The 21,314-nt window shown below is 39.2% G+C and overlaps 2 protein-coding genes across 2 annotated transcripts; one reads left to right on the top strand and one right to left on the bottom strand.

Annotated features, from left to right (window-relative positions):
* Nucleotides 1–620: 620 nt before the first annotated feature.
* On the bottom strand, nucleotides 621–17,403 carry LOC103509073 (kinesin-like protein KIF20B). Its single transcript, XM_026823503.1, has 14 exons — nucleotides 17,400–17,403; nucleotides 17,066–17,208; nucleotides 16,158–16,251; nucleotides 15,621–15,853; nucleotides 14,940–15,131; nucleotides 14,664–14,815; nucleotides 14,023–14,155; nucleotides 13,150–13,447; nucleotides 12,307–12,494; nucleotides 11,449–11,669; nucleotides 3,603–3,744; nucleotides 2,664–2,924; nucleotides 1,743–1,921; nucleotides 621–717 (listed from the first exon to the last, which is right to left on the bottom strand). The coding sequence occupies exons 1-14, from the start codon at nucleotides 17,401–17,403 to the stop codon at nucleotides 621–623; spliced, it is 2,337 nt and encodes a 778-aa protein (XP_026679304.1).
* A 2,023-nt stretch (nucleotides 17,404–19,426) lies between these two features.
* Nucleotides 19,427–20,314, top strand: LOC103509067 (dynein light chain 4, axonemal). The gene is made up of 2 exons (XM_008473656.2): nucleotides 19,427–19,836; nucleotides 20,003–20,314. The coding sequence occupies exons 1-2, from the start codon at nucleotides 19,684–19,686 to the stop codon at nucleotides 20,165–20,167; spliced, it is 318 nt and encodes a 105-aa protein (XP_008471878.1). The 5' UTR covers nucleotides 19,427–19,683; the 3' UTR covers nucleotides 20,168–20,314.
* Nucleotides 20,315–21,314: the final 1,000 nt, after the last annotated feature.

The raw sequence follows: 21,314 nt of genomic DNA, 5'->3' as shown, positions 1-21,314 counted from the left end.
TCGTTCTATTGAGGTCTCAGAAACAGTGTCACATGTCACAACGAAGGTTTGACTATAAGTAAGTTTTAATAAAAACAAAGTATGTACTTATATTGTATTGAAGTTCTCCTTTACATACTTAGCTCTAACGAACACAGGCACTCATTGTATACACTTCTCTGGTAAACAAACAGTAAAACTTTGATATAACATTATAACATTTTCGTTCTATTGAGGTCTCAGAAACAGTGTCACATGTCAGAACGAAGGTTTGACTATATGTAAGTTTTAATAAAAACAAAGTATGTACTTATATTGTATTGAAGTTCTCCTTTACATACTTAGCTCTAACGAACACGGGCACTCATTGTACACTCACTTTACCTCTCTACTTTGCCAGGTTGGGCTTTCTACGGCCTCGTAGCTTGATTTTGATCTGTGACTTGGGTGATGGGATGATGGCCTCCTGAGGGGGAACATCTTCAGGGGTTTTGAGTAAATCTGAAGAGTCGGAACTTTTGTTGAAGAGTTTGGTGCGAATTCGTCGTGGTGTGATGAGGTTGACGTTCTCAGCTAGTCCTGCAGTGCTGTTCAGATGGGTTGATGGCTTTTTGAGTTGCCTGGGGTGAAAAAAACACACATTAGAGAAGAAAAAAAATTCGTCGTGGTGTGATGAGGTTGACGTTCTCAGCTAGTCCTGCAGTGCTGTTCAGATGGGTTGATGGCTTTTTGAGTTGCCTGGGGTGGAAAAAACACACATTAGAGAAGAAAAAAAAAGACAATTGTCCTGATCTGGCATAATTTTAGAGGAACACTTTCTTCAATTGATCATTTTCTTTATTTAGTAGTTCGTTCGAGACTTTCATTACCTCACGTTGTTCACCATTTTGGTTTGAATCCTAACAAACCCCGTGTTTAGGGTTAGTACCTATTAAGTATTTATTACCTTTTTACAAAAATAACTTTTGTTCTCTTCTTTAGCTATTTTTCAGTATTTGACCTAATCAAATAAGCAAAGCTAGAAATTACCTATTATTTAAAAATGTACTTACATAAGTCTCTTATTAAGTTATTAATTTATTTATTATTATTTACATTTTACTAATCTTGACGACTCTCTAGAAATTGGCAGCTTTATAAATAAAAGTGTAAGTAATAAATATTATATGATTGTACCTATTAACAATATTATTTTCGTTGTAACTTTTTTTTTCAAATAAATTTGAGTTTATCTTTAACTTTTAACCATTCAAAATTCAAATCCTATTTTCTGCTTTGCTTCTCTCACTCTTTGCCAGTATTCTTTTACAGAACAGAATCTAGGCGCACGGCAGTGCGCCAGGCCAAGTTCCGGCCTCAGCACGCCAGTGTGTATGTATATTACACGAAACATTTCGAGCAATTTTTACCCCTGTCATAACTCTGTTAATTTTGCACATATTGCTACGAAATTTGGACTATATGTTAAGCTATAATTTTATTGCTTATTATGCCTGCGAAATTTCGAAGTTCTAGCTTTAAAGGAAAGGGTAGAAAAGGGGCCTAGAAAATCGCTTATTTTAACATTACGAAGCACTTCCCGCTGTCGTAGAAACTTGAAATTTGGCAGGATGGTATGTCTTGATGAGTAAGTAAAGGGAAAAATTTGAAATTGGACAAAAGTTTGATAACTTCAACATAATACAAACATAAATGTTTACAGCAGAAGACCTTGCTTCATTATAATAGAAAAAAGAAAAGAAACAAATGTTTTAGATACTGACCTTTTCTTGGAAGTACTCTTGCATCGACTTCGGGGCAGAAAGTCCGGGTCATCCGTGTCTTCACCAGAGGGGGATCTATCTATGTTGATCTTGGCCATCTGATTCTCCAAACCCTTCAATGGAGATCTTTGCTGCTGTTGTTGCTGTTGAGATTTCTCCATTTGGGCTTTCAAATTGTTCTGGGGAAGGGGAAATGGGATAAACACTCATGTTAGATGAACATTCAATGAGCACAGAAACAAGCGGAAAGCGACCCGCTTGAGAAAAAAGGGGCCATCCATCCAGATCTTTGTATTCCTTCTTCTTAAAAAAAAAAAAAAAACAGATTCTCCAAACCCTTCAATGGAGATCTTTGCTGCTGTTGTTGCTGTTGAGATTTCTCCATTTGGGCTTTCAAATTGTTCTGGGGAAGAGGAAATGGGATAAACACTCATGTTAGATGAACATTCAATGAGCACAGAAACAAGCGGAAAGCGACCCGCTCGAGAAAAAAGGGGCCATCCAGATCTGTGTATTTCTTCTTCTTCTTCTTCTTCTTCTTCTTCTTCTTCTTAAAAAAAATGTTCCGATAACGAATCTTAGCTGTTCAGGATAAAATTCACCTCGGGCGATTCCAAGGCTCGCTACCCTTCAAGCAAATTACTAGACTGGCTTAGTTGCTTTTTAAAGACCACTGTCTGCGCTCCTCTTTCCATCTCCTCCACCCTTCTACTCAGTTGTGCCACTTTGCCCTCCAGCTCCTTATTCTTAGTGACCAGGTCCCGATTTTCCCTGGTCAGCTCCTTGAGTTTCCCATTAAAGACCAAAGTCTCAACAACCGCAGTCTAAGCAACGTGCTATGTACGAGTATTTGGAACAGATTTTTTTTCAAAAATAAAATTTATTTATAAAAAAAGAAAATTGCATAAACCTCATACTCACAATCATTTCTCCTTTCTGAAGCAATTTCAGCTGCAGATCTCTCACGACGTTGTGTCTCTGTTCTAATTCTGCCTTAAGACTATTCACTTGGTCTTCCAATTGTTTCCTATACTGGGATGGCGTAGCTGCGCTAGCTTCCAGACTTGGCTTCAACTGAGCGCATTTCATCTCTGCTAGTTCATCCTGGACAGCTTTCAGTCTATCCTCGTAGATCTTGAGTAACTTCTCCTGGTTGTGCTTCGTGGAACGCTCGTCATTTTCCTGGGATGAGAAGGAGGAAATTTATAACCAAGACATGGGTGTATTATCTACTATTTCATATTTTTATAAAGATGGGCGTTTCACGGCCGTTTTTATTTCGTGGTAATGATACAACTGCTATATTAGACCCGTGTTGTCTGTGTCGTAGCATACCCTTCATCAGATGGGCGAAAAGAGACACACCACCTTTCGGTCATAGCTAAAGCCGCTAGAGCAACAACTCCCTGTTTAAAGTCCCCCAGTCAGACAGGTCGCAAAGTACTTTCCAGTCACTTTGCGGTCCCAGAACGAACTAAAGATGGGCGTTTCACGGCCGTTTTTATTTCGTGGTAATGATACAACTGCTATATTAGACCCGTGTTGTCTGTGTCGTAGCATACCCCTCATCAGATGGGCGAAAAGAGACACACCACCTTTCGGCTATAGCTAAAGCCGCTAGAGCAACAACTCCCTGTTTAAAGCCCCAAGCCCCCCAGTCAGACAGGTCGCAAAGTACTTTCCAGTCACTTTGCGGTCCCAGAACGAACCAAAGTACTTCCTCAGGCCACAAAGTACATAGTTTGCGGTCCGGGAACGAACCAAAGTACATCCTCAAATCCTCAGGCCACAAGGTACTCAGACCACTGGATAAAAGTAAGAGGAGTAAGAGTCAGGCCGCTGGATTAGGAGTAAACTCACCATATTTTTGATAGTGTTGAGATAGCTCTGACAGTCGGCTTCCAGTTTAGTCACTTGCTGAGTGAGCTCTTCACATTTGGTTTTCAGTTCCGCAATATCCTTCTCCTTTGTTTTGCGATCCTCTTTCATGACTGCATAATACCTGAAATCGTAGAGTACGTACATAAATAAATCTAGAGTTGCGATCCTCTTTCATGACTGCATAATACCTGAAATCGTAGAGTACGTACATAAATAAATCTAGAGTTTTTTCATTTATTTTTTTTTTTTTTTTTTTTTTTTTAATTTCACCTCTCTGGTGGGCAAATGAAATGGGGTGCCTTTTGACCTTGTAACCAGCTACAATCGTATGTTCCTAAAGATAAGGTTCATTCTAGGTTCGCTTTCGGGGCGATAAGACCTTGCTGTTACAGTTCCCTTTAAACTTTTTTTGAACTTATGGTCCGTTCCCACTTGTGAGTTTCATCGGATTTTTTATTCTTTTCCGAATGTCCTGTAATGTAATTTAAATGAGTGTTCCCACTTACGCAGACACGATTTTTTTCGAACGACAAGTGGGAACGGACCTTTAGGCAGTGAACCTTGGGGCAGAAGGAACTCGTCACCAAAATGTATTCTGTCTCTCTTACTTTTCATATTTGTGTATCTTCGCCTTGAGGTCGCCAATGGTCTTGTCCTTGTCTACGAGTCTGAAAGAAAGAACCACAGAATCGATTTAAATATGAAAAAAATTGGGTGGGATTGTACATGTTCAAGTGAGTCAAGTCGGAAAGAACCACTCCACAGAATCGATTTAAATATGAACAATTTTGGACGAAATTGTAGATTCACGTAAGTCAAGTCTGAAAAAGAGAGAACCACAAGTCTGAAAGAAAGAACCACAGAATCGATTTAAATATGAAAAAAATTGGGTGGGATTGTACATGTTCAAGTGAGTCAAGTCGGAAAGAGAACCACAGAATTGATTTAAATATGAACAATTTTGGACGAAATTGTAGATTCACGTAAGTCAAGTCTGAAAAAGAGAGAACCACGCTTGGATTCTGTAAAAACAAAACAATAGTACTTATTGAGAAAGACACAGAGCCAAAGTATACACCAAAGTATAGCAGCCAAAGTATACTTACACATTAAGAAAGGTATGGTAGATAAAGGCTCTACACACTCTTGTTGAAAGGTATTTTACCTTCTGCATGGACAGGAAAATCAAATGGCTTTAATAGTTGAAAATTCTTTGTAAGTTACTTCCTTGGATTCTGTAAAAACAAAACAATAGTACTTATTGAGAAAGACACAGAGCCAAAGTATACACCAAAGTATAGCAGCCAAAGTAGAGAACCACGAAATCGATTAGGAAACAAAAATATGGAGTGGAAGATCTCAACTTTGTGAGAAACATAACAATCTACATATTGCATGGTATTGACTAATTAGCATTAGTCTCATTAAACATTTGTTCAGCTTCAAAAATTGAAGATGAAATGCCATGTACTGGCAGAGATTTGAATACGCGACCTCCTCATTAGGTACCAGGTAAGGGTTTCACACTTGTCGTTCGGAAAAAAATCGTATCGTGTGTAGCGTGAACAGTGTGAACACGCTCATTTAAAGTACATTGCCTACACCTACAGGTTAGTCTTTTTACGCTACGAAAGCGTAAAAAGAGAGGTTTGAGGGAAATGTGGAGATCTTATCTTCCCGAAATCGAAGAGAGAGTAAATTGGCTTTACCTTTGATATAGACATCTTGGTTCTGGTCGCGACCAATCTTCAGGATGGTCTTCTTCTTGGGTGGCTTCAAGTTAGCCACGTCCAGAAGGTCAAACACATTCTCATTGTACACCTCGTAGAAGCTAATCCATACCGAGATGTGATAACCCGCTAGGTGAGTGAGAGAGAAGGCGGAGTGCTCCTTGTCTAATGTTTTGAACATGTGGGATGAGTCGTCGGCTGTGTAGTAAGTCGAAGTTGTTGTCTGTGAGAAGATAGGAAAGTGCCATGTACTGGCAGAGATTTGAATACGCGACCTCCTCATTAGGTACCAGGTAAGGGTTTCACACTTGTCGTTCGGAAAAAAATCGTGTCGTGTGTAGCGTGAACAGTGTGAACACGCTCATTTAAAGTACATTGCCTACACCTACAGGTTAGTCAAAAAACTGGATGAACTCACGACAAGTGGGAACAAACTCTAAGCTACGAAAGCGTAAAAAGAGAGGTTTGAGGGAAATGTGGAGATCTTATCTTCTCGAAATCGAAGAGAGAGTAAATAGGACGACAGTCTTTGGGCTTTACCTTTGATATAGACATCTTGGTTCTGGTCGCGACCAATCTTCAGGATGGTCTTCTTCTTGGGTGGCTTCAAGTTAGCCACGTCCAGAAGATCAAACACATTTTCATTGTACACCTCGTAAAAGCTAATCCATACCGAGATGTGATAACCCGCTAGGTGAGTGAGAGAGAAGGCGGAGTGCTCCTTGTCTAGTGTTTTGAACATGTGGGATGAGTCATCGGCTGTGTAGTAAGTCGAAGTTGTTGTCTGTGAGAAGATAGGAAAGAGATTAGGGAAATGTGTATATTATTTGGAATCAGTAACATCTATTACAGGGGTGCACAAACTCAAAGTGACCGAGGGCCTTCCCATTGGTGTAGTCATTTTCACTCTGACATGGATTTCATTAGAGTCACTGGACATTGGACAAGCTTAATCCAAAAGTTAGTCATATTGTGCCCCCAGCCATCATCATCTTCTTCTTCTTCCTCGCCTTTTCCCATGTTCAGATGGGGTCGGCGTTTGTCGTCGGCTTCTCAATCAGCTTTAGAGTGATCGCTTTGAGGCCAACTGGTTTTGGCTAAACAAAATTTTCCGAGTGGGATGACCTTCGCTATTGAAATAGCGTGAGGAAATTCCCCAGCTAGACGCTGATCTACTCTCTGTTTATAGTCCCTCGGCCAGACTATTGTGCCCCCAGCCATAAGAGAGAGAAAATGTCTTACAAAAGTAGAGCCAGCATAGGACTGATCAAAGCTGTTCAAGATTTGCTTCTTCACGTCAAACGCCTGGACTCGATCCTCTTTGGAAAGCATGGACACATTGGAAGCATAGGTAGGTCGAAACAAAACATCTGACTTGTCCAAATACGGACCTAACGAGTTGAACAGAATGTTGAGTGTTCTGGGAATGATGCCAGGTTGTTCAATAGTGCCTGGAAATATTTTGTAGAGAAAAACTCATGTTAGAGAATGTCCTTTTCAAGGCGTTTACTGAATAGCTGATAATTTTTTAGTGACAGGGGTTTATCCTCCATTCTGTGAAAATGCATCTCAAATTGCACTCACTCAACCTTCAGCTCCCATGGCGTAGTGGTCACTGCGCTCGCCTTGCACGCGGGAGACCGGAGCAGTCGATCTCACTGTGTGTTCTCTATCAAACTAGTCAAGGTAAGAGGATATCAGGCTAAGGTCTTCATCTAGATCTCAAGGAAATGAAAATGACGAAAAAAAAACCGTTTCGTGTGTAATACCTAATATTACCTATAGGTGTCGCGTCGATTTGAACCCTGTTGATGTTCGCGCTTCTCCCGGCATGTTTGATTTCAGGTGGTCAGAAGTTTTCAGGTAGCCAAGTAGGTATAACGTACTAAACTTTCGGTGCCTTAGATTGAAGTATTGAGTAAGTACAAATTATTACCTTTTTTTTTTATACTTCTGACAACCAACACCATTTGTCAAACCTCTGCACCAAGTGCAGAAGTGAAGTGCTCAAAATGAGTGTTCTTTCCGGTTTTTAGGGAACGAATTATAGCAGAAGTGATTCTTTTGTTATTCCAGGTGGATCCTGGTTCTGAGGAACTTATCGTGATGTCTAGCTTTGATATTTGTGACTTGGCTGGTGCAGAACGACAGAAGAGAGCACACACCTCAGGTAAGCGAAATAAATTGATCTCATCAACACAAATGGAATTTTACTTTTGTCTGTACATTTTGCTGGAATCTACTTATCCTTATTCCAATATGCGGATGTTTTATTTCTCATACCTAGCTGTTTCACATCTAAAGGTGTGTCCACACATAGTCCACCGGCCGTCGATCGATGTCCACTGAACCGTCCACAGTTCCACACTGCCTCGACAACCGACAACATAGATTCATCTCGTTGATCGACGGCCGGTCGACTATGTTTGGACACGCCTTATATCTAGCTGTTTCATTTTCAATATCTGTCTGTTTCTTTAGGTGATAGACTGAGGGAGGCACGTACCATCAACTCCTCACTGCATGTCCTCGCCCGGTGTTTCAACGTACTACGCGAGAACAACGGACTCAAAGCGGACAAGAAGAAATTGATCCCATTCCGGGACTCGAAGCTGACCCAGATATTCCAACGTTCACTGAGTGGACTGTCCAGTACTGTGAAGATGATAGTCAATGTGAACGCCTCACCTGCGTATGCTGAGGAAACTGTGCAGGTTTGTTTGTTTGTTAGGATACGAATCGAAAAGAAAATATCTATACCGTAGGTACTCATTAAATTATCGACACTGTATTTAGTATCGCGTGAAAATTATCGACTCGGTACGTTCATATCGCGTCCCTAATCATGCTTTATTGCTGTAGACCTGTATTTTATGAAAATCGATATTGTAAAAGTTAAGGTAAAAGAACACTCAAATAAGCATCATTCAATAGGATAAGGTAAGTCGTGTGATGTTCACACCAGTTTTTTTTTTTTTTTTTTTACACTCAACCTGAGTGGGACCAGAAAAAGTTGATTGTCTTACTAGATGGACACACAATCACATATCAACCACATGAAAAGTTTCTTAATTTCAGTTATCCATTGGGAACTGGTGCATTCAATGAGTCTTAGACTCTTAGATAAAGCTTTCTACGTTTTATCCAAAGATGCCACTAACCTTGTATAGTGAATGTTTTGCCCGAGTTGGTTGTACCAAAGCTGAACAGGAGAGCATCTTCACCATTCAGATATCGTTCCAACATGTTGTGTACAATGTTCTGGAACAGCTCAGCCTGGGTCGTGTGAGGTCCGTAGATGTTTGAAAACCTGTACAAACTGTGAAAATAGGGAAGTGGGAAAGGAAATTTTCAATGGTCTAACATGGAAACAAATTTATATTAAGAGAGAGAAATACTTTGTCACTTTTTTTTAGTACACCAGCAGGTTGCCATTATAACACAAAGGATACCTACCATACTAAGGGTATTACATTATGTATGACTTTAGGCAGCATACCAGCCTGCAATTTCCCTTACTAAAGAATTAGCAAAAGTTGAGTACAAAGGGCATCCACTCGTAAATTTTTTTGGCCAAAACCAACTGTCAGCCCAAAAGCAATCACCATACTTAGGGCTGATGAAAAAACACAGACCCTCTCTCAACATGGGAAAAGGCAAAGAAAAAGATTAGATGACCCACTCATGTACTGAACCTACCCTAGATATTTTCACCAAGTCTACACACTTACATTGTAAGGATTGGATCTACTCTTGCTTGGTTTTATTCTCAGATACACATCAATAATGTTTTTGTCACTTGGTTGATCATACGTTCCTTGAGTGTTGATTGTGATATCTTCTACTTCCTCTTCAATTGACTGGGATGACGACAGCTGTAGATATCCGGTACGCTGCTGTGGGATCTTGGGGTAATCTCTGTAGTCATAATGGAAGCCAGGGAGCTTTAATAATGTTTTTGTCACTTGGTTGATCATACGTTCCTTGAGTGTTGATTGTGATATCTTCTACTTCCTCTTCAATTGACTGGGATGACAACAGCTGTAGATATCCGGTACGCTGCTGTGGGATCTTGGGGTAATCTCTGTAGTCATAATGGAAGCCAGGGAGCAAAAAAAAAAAGAATTGGAACTGTAGAGCTAATAAATAAAAAAGATAATGAATTCTTTTTTTTTTTTTATGAATTTATTAAGTACCTAGGTATGAAATTCAATAAAAATTAAAGCTTGAAATGAAAACAACATTAATAAAGATTGCAAATAAAAAAGGTGAACTTATAGGTATAATAATTAAATAGGTAATAAACTTCTTTCTTAATTTCGAAACAATGTGTAGGTGTATAATAAAGAATAAACAAGGGGAGGGAAAAAGGATATACAGTGTAAAATATTAAATTAAAAACTTAAATAATGGGATTAAAGGTAGGTAGTAGACTTATCAAATAGCAGTTTGACACAATCAATTAGACTCTTCAATTGACACCTGATTGAAAATTGCAAAGCCTAGGTACAGAATTATAAATTTTAGGAGATCACTCTTCCAATAAAGAAGAATCAGAAAAAAATTCAGGAAGGAAAAGTAAAATTACTATTCCTTACAGCCTTACACTGTTGATTAGAAAATCATCAAACAAATAAAATTAAAAGAAAAGACACATTAATGGACAATAGACCTTGTTCCTGTGTAGATGGTCAAAGGTTATCTTCTTTTTGATCATATCCAGCAACACAGCTCAACTTAAAACAGCACAAATAGATGGTAAAAATTGTTATATTAATGGTAATAGCAAAACAATATTACTGTTCCCAAAGTGAAGTTGAAAAAGGGAGTATCTCTACTGCCAAATATTGTCATCATTTTCAAAAAACTACCTGATTGATGGTGCAGAGCTGGATGTTTAGCTGGCTTGTTCTGAACCTATGTAGATGTAATAATCATGATTAATTAATAATTAGTGAGAACTTGTTCTTTTAGAGCCATGTTTGAAGCCAACCCTCTCTCAACTGTGACCTAGCTAGGCTGGCTGAGAGTTTGCTAAGGTGCTCCTTTATTTAAATAGACACTTTTGTCAACTCCCTGTTTTATGTCCCTCAGCCGGACAGTCTAATGTTTAGCAATAGAGGCACTTCCAGGAAATAACCTCCGATCATTTCATTTACTTAGTGTTCATTATGTATTCTGTACATTCATTACTTCACCCCACTTGCCATTTCAGGCCTCCCTCTGTAGCTATGACTACAACCCCTTGATCACAATAATACCTATTATTGAACTCCCATATGATATGAATTCAGTATTTTTGTGGAAATAGTACCTTTTACTTATAGACTGGAGTTGAATGGACATCGGCGGAGATTGACATGGGAAGCAACACCAAGGAGTATTCATGAGGGAATTGCCTCAGCTATTATGAACTCGGACTGTTTGGTGTTTGACTCTAATATTGCACAGCTGTTTGCAGATAATAAGAACCTGGGTATAAATGTTACCATTGCAACAGTTTGAAGTGTTATCATGTGTATAGCGTGTATTCTTGTGATAACTTTCTGATATTTAGCTTTGTATTATGTATACTAAATCATAGATGTTACTTATTAGGTTGAAGCTTTACTCTTTACATAATAAAATTGTTTTTAATTATTTGGGGCAGGTATTGGTCTCTTCTTAATGTATAGATAGTACATTAAGCTTACATTCAGGAGGTTTGATTTGACATGAATTCACGAGAGGAACACATAAAATATGATAAAGCCACTGAAGACCTGCGAGCATCATTTACCCCGCTTGTAATTTCATGTGATGGTGCGTTAGGAGTGGAGTATGGCAGTTTTTTGAAACATACTGCAAGAAGATTAAGTGAAAAGTGGGCGAAGTTGTATTCATGGGTGTTGGGATGGCTAAAGGTGAAAGTTGAGATATCGGTGGTGTGGGCGATTTCAATGAGAGTGAGAGGTTCGAGGAAGAAGTTGAGATTGATTGAGTATGAGGACGGAGCAGACACGATTTTTTTCGAACGACAAGTGGGAACGGACCTTTAGGCAGTGAACCTTGGGGCAGAAGGAACTCGTCACCAAAATGTATTGTGTCTCTCTTACTTTTCATATTTGTGTATCTTCGCCTTGAGATCGCCAATGGTCTTGTCCTTGTCTACAAGTAGGGAGCCCAAGTTCTTAATTTCCTTCTGGAGAGCTTGCTCATCGTGGGCACTTTGGTTAGACTCGGCCCGGTTCGATTCCAGATCTGCCTTGAGTTGAGAAATGAGGTTCTCCTTCTCACTCATCAGTCGCTCATACACCAGGGATTCCTCTTGGAATTTCTGAAACAAGTATAAGTTAAGTAGTGCTTTATTTAGACTGTCAGCTTAGAATAGGTTGTTCCATTATAGATTATACTAACAGAGTATAATGGGGAAAGATAGGGGAAGAAATCATAAATAAGGTATTTACTTACATAAAAGCAGAAATAATACTGAAAGTGCTTATAATATTTATAAGAACTGCTCGAATAGGACTCAAGTTTTGATTAATTTTGTTTGTTTGTTTGTTTGTTTTGTTTTGTTTTGTTTTTTTGTTTTTTTTTTTTTTAAAAAAAGAGGTTGGATAGAGGGAACTGTAATTGCCAAGGTCTCATCGTCCCGAAAGAGAAGAGAGAAGACAGGATAGGAGGAAGCCAGCCGTTCCGAGAACGAACCTTATCCCTTCAGGATAAAATCCGCCCCGGGCGAGAATTGAACCCGCGACCTAGCGCTTACAATGCAGACGCGCTACCCTCCAAGCTAACTAGGCTGGCTTTCCAGGTGAACGTCCTAACCTTTATACTTAATTATACCATCGAGGCAGGCATTCTTTTATGACCAGGACCACATTCTGAGTTCCTTTTTAAAAAGGTCAATGTTCAGTCCTAATTTCATTTGACACTTTTCGAATTCCGTGAAATATTTTCCCATTACTTACGTTTTCCATATAGTCCAGTTTCTCCTGTAACTCCTCAGCCCCATCTGTCTTGACTGCTATCAGATAGTCTCTCTGTTCTAGTTCATACTCCAGCTCTGCACTGCGCACTGTCAATAGTCTACGCTCCTCTGAGAGCTTTTCTACTTCTGATCTGAGCTGCTCTATCTCTGTGGTTTGCTCTTTGAATTCTGGAAGCGAACGAGAGAGTATATTTTAAAGTATTTGTTTAGACAAGTGATCAGCTCCTTTCACCGTGCCCGAATCACACAAAGCTTGCACTCCAGAGGTCCCGGTTTCGATTCCTGGCAGGGTCGAAGTTATTTCGGGTCTGTGCTTGGACTTCGGGGTGGACTTAGCCTTGTAAGGACAATTGGGTAGCTATTTTAACCGAGTAGCGATCAGTGGCGACCTTGCCAGTGTAAAAAGATAATTGAAATATGGAAATTGATTGCAAAAGAGGCATTTAGTAATGCTTTGATATCCACAAAAGTTGTGAAAATGCGCTGCTTGAACACAAATAAATTCACGATTCAACAAATAATGAAGGAAGCATTCTTATAGGATTTTCCGACCGGGCCGGCAGAGGATTTTCCTGAGTAAGCTGTTCACTTAACTACTAGTTTCAAGACGAAAAAAAAAAAAAAAAAAAAAAAAAAACAAGATTCGACTTTCAACAAAGAAAATTTGGTGAGCTTTCGAGAACACCCAGATTCTCATCATCAGACCAAAAATACGCGAGAGAGGTGTTTACGAACGCTCGAGTTTAATTTTTAAATTTTATTTCTTGAAGATTCTATTATTTTAATTTTATTTTAAGTACTACTTTTAAATTAAATCACTTACCTTCCTTAGCTTCATCCAGGAGTGACTTCAAGTACTTCACCTCCTCAGGCTTGTTCTCTGTCTGCGCTCCTCTTTCCATCTCCTCCACCCTTCTACTCAGTTGTGCCACTTTGCCCTCCAGCTCCTTATTCTTAGTGACCAGGTCTCGATTTTCCCTGGTCAGCTCCTTAAGTTTCCCGCTCATATCTTCATGTTCTTCACTGAGCGATTTGTATTTGGCTTCGAGTTCGCTCAGTTCTTGCTTCAGGTTTTGAATTTTTAGCTTGTGCTGAGCCTCGATGGCCGACTCGTTCAATGTCTGTGGGGAATAGTGAATGATATAAGGACTCAAATCTGTCCCGAACACATGTATTTTAACATTTTAAACACTAGAAAAAAAAACGATAGAGGGAACTGTCTGAGGTCTTATCGTCCCGAAATCAAAGAACAGGATATAAGAAAGCCAGCCGTTAGGAAAGTTCGCCCGGGCGGGAATCGAACCCGCGACCTAGCGTTCACTAGGCTGGCTACTGAAAATGTTTGATAGATTGAACTGTAACTACTGAGGTATTAACTACTGAGGACACGGAAAGTAAGTAAGGTATTATCGTCCCTAAATCGAAGATAGAAGGACAGATAGGGACAAAGCCAGGCGTTCCGAGAACCTTATCTGTTTAGGATAAAAGTTCACCCCGGGCGGGAATCGAACCCGCGATCTAGAGCTTAAAAGACAGACTCTCCAAGCTCACTAGGCTGGGTTTGCCCAGTTGGTCAATAAAGAGTTTTGAATAATTCTTGGTATTGTTTTAGTTTATTTATTTACAAGGTAAGCAACAAGGCCATGTGTGATTATTGGCATTGAATCTGCTCAGAATTTTCATATTTGAATCTTACCTCATCTTCGGAATCGTCTTCAGCCTGTTGATTTTTCACCAGAGTCATCAGGGTTTCTATTTGAGTCTTGTAAAATTTCCTCTGTCTTTCCAAATCTTCTTCGTGCTGCTCCCTCAATTTCTTAACGTTGTTTCTATCGGAAAATAAGAAAAAGTTAGTGGTGTTCATTGATCGACATCAGCTATATTTAAGCCCTATGTCACTGCGATCTGGATAGATCTTTTGTGACTTTCCCTTCAAGTAAAAGTTATTTCCTATTCATCTTTTCCTGAATAGGACTCGAATTAATTAAATTGAAACTTTTGTTTCTTCAAATCTAGGTCATTCTCATTTGCTCCTCTGTGATCAAGAGCACTGGCCCTCAATCAAGGGGTCCTGAGTTCCAATCCCGGCCAGGGCGGAAATTTTCAAACTAAACCTTTCCGTTCTTGGATAGGGTTGAATGGTAGAGATTGTCCTGGGCAATAATTTTGCCCGTTGCTTGTAATTTTGTGTATAAAAAGTTCTTACTTCATAATAATAATAGGATGCAAAAGAATATATATCTTGAAATAATGTGAGAGTGGTGCCAAGGTACAATCTTTTTAAAACCCAACTCTACTAAGAAAAAAGTAATATTTGTAATTTCCTATTCAACTTACTCCCAGTCAGTCTGCTGTTCCTCAAACATCTTGCGGAAATCTTCCTGTACTTCTCTGTACTCTTCTCGGATTTGATATTCAAACTCCTTCTTGTCGAAACCTTCGAACTCTGCCAGCCTAGCTTCCAGTAACCGAATAGTCTCGTATGGATCCTGGAATACAAGTTTCGAATTGGTTGGAAAATGAGTGAGGTTAATGTGAGGAAGCGGGTAGCTTGTGGTCGAATGAACTCACTCTTCAACTCCCACAATAAATATATATATCCAGAGTACTTACATCATGGCTCCCCTGGAAATAGTCGGTCATTTCCCCGCTGGCTCTCTCCTGGAATACAATATCTGATTCTCTCCAGTCTAGATTTCTAGCGGCCATGATGGAGAATCTGGTCTTCTTACGAGGAGGAGGAGGGAGGTGACGAGGTTTGGCCACAGTGAGTAGATCCCGAGCCACGGAGGATATCTTCAGCACCTGGGAGATGAGAGAACATAGAATTGAACGACAGAAATGAGTTGCGAACGAAATTAATTCAGCGAAAAAGTTGTAGAAACTGGAAATATGGACAGGAACCGAGAAAAGATTAATAAAATTGATTGAATGAAAATAGTTAGGTGGAAGAGTAGCTTTAGGGGAGCCCTGCTACTTAAAAAAAAGAGCTTCATGTTTTAAAAGATTTTTTTCCCTTTACTTAGGTACTGTTTGTTCTTCTTTTCTCGATTTTCATAAAATACAGGTCTACAGCAATAAAGCATGATTAGGGACGCGATATGAACGTACCGAGTCGATAATTTTCACGCGATACTAAATACAGTGTCGATAATTTAATGAGTACCTACGGTATAGATATTTTCTTTTCGATTCGTATCCTAACAGCGATACTAAATACAGTGTCGATAATTTAATGAGTACCTACGGTATAGATATTTTCTTTTCGATTCGTATCCTAACAAACAAACAAACCTGCACAGTTTCCTCAGCATACGCAGGTGAGGCGTTCACATTGACTATCATCTTCACAGTACTGGACAGTCCACTCAGTGAACGTTGGAATATCTGGGTCAGCTTCGAGTCCCGGAATGGGATCAATTTCTTCTTGTCCGCTTTGAGTCCGTTGTTCTCGCGTAGTACGTTGAAACACCGGGCGAGGACATGCAGTGAGGAGTTGATGGTACGTGCCTCCCTCAGTCTATCACCTAAAGAAACAGACAGATATTGAAAATGAAACAGCTAGATATAAGGCGTGTCCAAACATAGTCGACCGGCCGTCGATCGACGAGATAAATCTATGTTGCCGAGGCAGTGTGGAACTGTGGACGGTTCAGTGGACATCGATCGACGGCCGGTGGACTATGTGTGGACACACCTTTAGATGTGAAACAGCTAGGTATGAGAAATAAAACATCCGCATATTGGAATAAGGATAAGTAGATTCCAGCAAAATGTACAGACCAACGTAAAATTCCGTTTGTGTTGATTAGATCAATTTATTTCGCTTACCTGAGGTGTGTGCTCTCTTCTGTCGTTCTGCACCAGCCAAGTCACAAATATCAAAGCTAGACATCATGATAAGTTCCTCAGAACCAGGATCCACCTGGAATAACAAAAGAATCACTTGTGCTATAATTCGTTCCCTAAAAACCGGAAAGAACACTCATTTCAAGCACTTCACTTCTGCACTTGGTGCAGAGGTTTGACAAATGGTGTTGGTTGTCAGAAGTATAAAAAAAAGGTAATAATTTGTACTTACTCAATACTTCAATCTAAGGCACCGAAAGTTTAGTACGTTATACCTACTCAAGTTACTTCAATTTTGTCACCTTCTAGATGTCTGTGATACATTCTGTGTTATGTGGGTACTGTATAGTAGGTACCTACCAGCCTACTCACATGAGAGTAGGTACACTGGGAATGAGATTTTAATCAAACACATTAAATAAATTCTTTCTATCATGGAGGAAACAGAGGCCGTCGTTATAGCAGTACCCATAGGGCAGAACTTACCTCCAAGTAAATCAAATCTTGACGGGTAGGTACAATGAGCTTTTCAATGATATTAAAACACAAAAGGTAGATTATGAAATATGAATATGAATAGTTAACATTCCTTTTAATTTTTATCATAAAAAGTAGAAAAATGAAAGCAAATCGATTAATCGCCAACAAAAAACAAAATCACAAATTTACCAGTTTCCAGTTTACTACTCGAAAAGTCAAAAATCAAATAATCAAAAATAAACGGTTTTTGGAAAAATAGGACAGGACAGCGGTCAGGTAGGACAGGACAAAATTGGAAGGTGGCTCGTGCTCATGAAAAGGTGCCTACAGGGTGACTCAAAGTTGATGATGCAATGTCATTTTCATTTCCTTGAGATCTAGATGAAGACCTTAGCCTGATATCCTCTTACCTTGACTAGTTTGATAGAGAACACACAGTGAGATCGACTGCTCCGATGATTGAGTTCTGTAGGAGCCACACTCAAGTGTGACTTACCAAACCGGAGCACCCTGTAGGCTTCCTCACAACTGTGGACATTCACGTAAGTCAAGTCTGAAAGAAGTTACTTCAATTTTGTCACCTTCTAGATGTCTGTGATACATTCTGTGTTATGTGGGTACTGTATAGTAGGTACCTACCAGCCTACTGACATGAGAGTACACTGGGAATGAGATTTAATCAAACACATTAAATAAATTCTTTCTATCATGGAGGAAACAGAGAGTCCGTCGTTGTAGCAGTACCCATAGGGCAGAACTTACCTCCAAGTAAATCAAATCTTAACGGGTACAATGAGCTTTTCAATGATATTAAAACACAAAAGATAGATTATGAATATGAATAGTTAACATTCCTTTTAATTTTTATCATAAAAAGTAGAAAAATGAAAGCAAATCGCCAACAAAAAACAAAATCACAAATTTACCAGTTTACCACTCGAAATTTCGAAAAGTCAAAAATAAACGGTTTTTTGAAAAATTCAAATCAAAGATAGGACAGGACAGCGGTCAGGTAGGACAGGACAAAATTAGAAGGTGGCTCGTGCTCATGAAAAGGTACCTACAGGGTGACTCAAAGTTGATGATGCATCCTCCACTTTTTGGAGCTTTATTATTTTCGAATTTTCGCCTGAGGATGGGGCTCCTCGCTCAATCGACTAATAGGAGTGGGATCATTACTCCGGCATTTGGGGGGCTCTGATCGAATGTGTCTCTGCGGGGCTCATAGATACTATACCCGGAGCTCTTCCGCACCGCGTGGACTGAGGGTTAGGAATGTTAGGATATGAATGTATCTTACAAATCTTATATTATAAGAACGAGATCCATTCACAGTTCACATTTCATAGTTCACACACTGATCGCTCTATCTCGAGAACCACAACATAGAAAGCTGAAATTTGGTAGGAATATTTTCCTTTTATGGTCTAGGTGTGCAATAAGAAAGGATTTTGCGAAAATCTAAACCGATCCTGAGATATGATCAATTTTTGATGATGGGGCTCCTCGCTCAATCGACTAATAGGAGTGGGATCATTACTCCGGCATTTGGGGGGCTCTGATCGAATGTGTCTCTGCGGGGCCCATAGATACCCGGAGCTCTTCCGCACCGCGTGGACTGAGGGTTAGGAATGTTAGGATATAAATGCCAATGTATCTTACAAATTAGATATAAGATCATCAACTAAAATGGCCGGTTCTAATCAACTCGCAATCCTGGATTGGTTAAGTTCCAAAAGGACTCGTCGAACCCTCAGCGCTAGTGTCGGGGTTCGATCGCCAATCCCGAGAGTTATTCGCTCCATATATTACTTCCTCATTTTGAAGGTACAACTACAACTTACAACGAGAAAAAAAATACCGTACATTTGGTACATTTCTATTTTCTGTTATTGTAATACGAGAAAAATGGCCGGTTCTAAACAACTCGCAATCCCGGATTGGTTAAGTTCCAAAAGGACTCGTCGAACCCTCAGCGCTAGTGTCGGGGTTCGATCGCCAATCCCGAGAGTTCGCTCCATATATTTACTTCCTCATTTTGAAGGTACAACTACAACTTACAACGAGAAAAAAAATACCGTACATTTGGTACATTTCTAATTTCTGTTATTGTAATACGAGCTACGAGCCGCCCTGTCCTGTCCTATCATGTTGCCAAGTGTGCGTACGGTAATTCGTCTACTGTACGGAAAGTACTGAACTGTGCGATAATGCGCTGTTATCATTATTTGAATTTGGCAACGCCGCTAGAGTACAAGAACAAGTAGTACAAGACTACAAGAAGACAAAGACAAGAACAAGAACACAAGAAGTGCATTTTTATTTTTTATTAAACAATCCTATTATTATGTGTTATTTAAGTTTAATCAGGAAAGCTTTGTAGAAGGTTTGAGGTAATGGACAATCAGCAGGTTTGCTGTTCTACAAATGGATAGGCCAAGAAAGTGATAGATAAACCACCCCCAATTCAAGTCATTCATTCTAGTCTCAGCTCAGATCTCAGGAAATCTACCCACCGCTAAAATATGGCAGACACTGATGTTGTTTCCCGTGAGGAGGAAAAGAAGATCGTCCACACCTATCCACTGGTTCATAAAACTGACATGGCCGATGAACTAATGACACTACTGTACGGAAAGTACTGAACTGTGCGATAATGCGCTGTTATCATTATTTGAATTTGGCAACGCCGCTAGAGTACAAGAACAAGTAACAAAAAGTACAAGAAGCAAGCAAGCAAGAAGACACAAGACACAAGACAAAGCAAGAACTAAGAAGTAAGAACATAGAACAAGAACCCAGGACCCAGAACAAGAAGTGCATTTTTATTTTTTAAACAATCCTATTATTATGTGTTATTTAAGTTTAATCAGGAAAGCTTTGTAGAAGGTTTGAGGTAATGGACAATCAGCAGGTTTGCTGTTCTACAAATGGATAGGCCAAGAAAGTGATAGATAAACCACCCCCAATTCAAGTCATTCATTCTAGTCTCAGTTCAGATCTCAGGAAATCTACCCACTGCTAAAATATGGCAGACACTGAGGTTGTTTCCCGTGAGGAGGAAAAGAAGATTGTCCACACCTATCCACTGGTTCATAAAACTGACATGGCCGATGAACTAATGACCGAAGTGGTTGACTTATGTTCCATGGCATGTGAGAAACATGCTGCCAATTTGGAGGTAAGTTTGTTTATCCTGCATGGATATGACTGTCTCTCAGTTTGGATAAGAACTAGTTCCCAAACTGAGGGACAGACTAGAACAGAGCTACCACTAAATCATGGATACCTATTATAGAAAACATGAATTCTTTTAAATTAAAAAGTGATAATTTTATTTGTTACAGCAAGCATCCCGAGTCATTAAAGACACAATGGATAAAAAGTATGGACCTGCTTGGCATGTAGTAGTTGGAGAAACATTTGGATTTGAAATAACATATGAGTGTAAGAGTCTATTATACATGTTCTTTGGTGGAAATCTGGCCATCTGCATGTGGAAATGTTCTTGAAATATTGGATTTTGATCAGAAAATAGATCCTTCACTAGCTCACTCTTGATGTCTGTACTTAAAATCTGGATGTCAGAGAGACTCAATTTTTAAATACCTAGTTCTCTTTTGCCATTATATTTTAAACTAACCAAGCTTATTCCGTCCAGTGGGCTCATAAGATGAAGGAGATTCTTTATTTCCATCTAGTGTAGTCCAGTTTTTAGTGCCAAAACACGTTTTGAGGTCCCTAGAGCCTAAATCCAAAGTTTCAGCCATTGGTCCGTGTGTCTGTCCATCTGTCTTACTGTCTGTAAACAAAATATCTCGAGAACGGTAAGAGCTAGAGACTTGAAATTTGGTATGTATCTTTCAAATGTGACAAGAATGCGACACAACAAAATATCTCGAGAACGGTAAGAGCTAGAGACTTGAAATTTGGTATGTAGATGTCAAATGTGACAAGGATGCGACTTAGAACGTTTAGTTGAGATAGGTTCTGCGATTGGCGGTATTTTGACCGCTTTCTGGCGGTTTTCAGCTATACCAACTATACGGTTAGAGATATTGTAAAAGTTAGGGTATAAGAACAAGAACACCCAAAATAAGCATCATTCAATAGGATAAGGAAAGTCGTGTTATGTTCACACCCGATTTTAGTTTTAAGCTTTTAAGGTACCTATTATCCTAAGTATTACACGACTTTTATATAATTCAAAACATTTTGTCTTGAAATAATAAATGCTATTGTTAATATTGCTCATTAATCATTATTGTCTATCGATTTTCTCTCTTAATTAAGGTGTTTTTAATATTTTCATTGCTGAAAAGAAAGTGTTTAGGTACGCGCATACCGTTTTCGTGTGCGTAAATAACGAGTATGTACTCAGTGGGATAGTGGCTACTCAAGACTCAGTGGGATATGTACCTCAGTAAAAAATAAGTAGCCACTACCCCACCGAAAAGAAAGAAAAAAATTGATCACATCTGAAAACCTCGAAATTAATATTATTAATATTTTCAGATGTGATTTTTTTTTTTTAATTTTATGTTATATTCTTTCAATGATGCTTATTTTGGGTGTTCTTGTTCTTATACCCTAACTTTTACAATATCTCTAACCGTATAGTTGGTATAGCTGAAAACCGCCAAAAAAACGGTCGAAAAC

This window comes from Diaphorina citri, unplaced genomic scaffold, assembly GCF_000475195.1.
Source record: "Diaphorina citri unplaced genomic scaffold, Diaci psyllid genome assembly version 1.1 scaffold463, whole genome shotgun sequence".
In the NCBI taxonomy this organism is placed as follows: domain Eukaryota; kingdom Metazoa; phylum Arthropoda; class Insecta; order Hemiptera; family Psyllidae; genus Diaphorina; species Diaphorina citri.
This window is presented reverse-complemented; position numbering and strand designations above follow the sequence as displayed.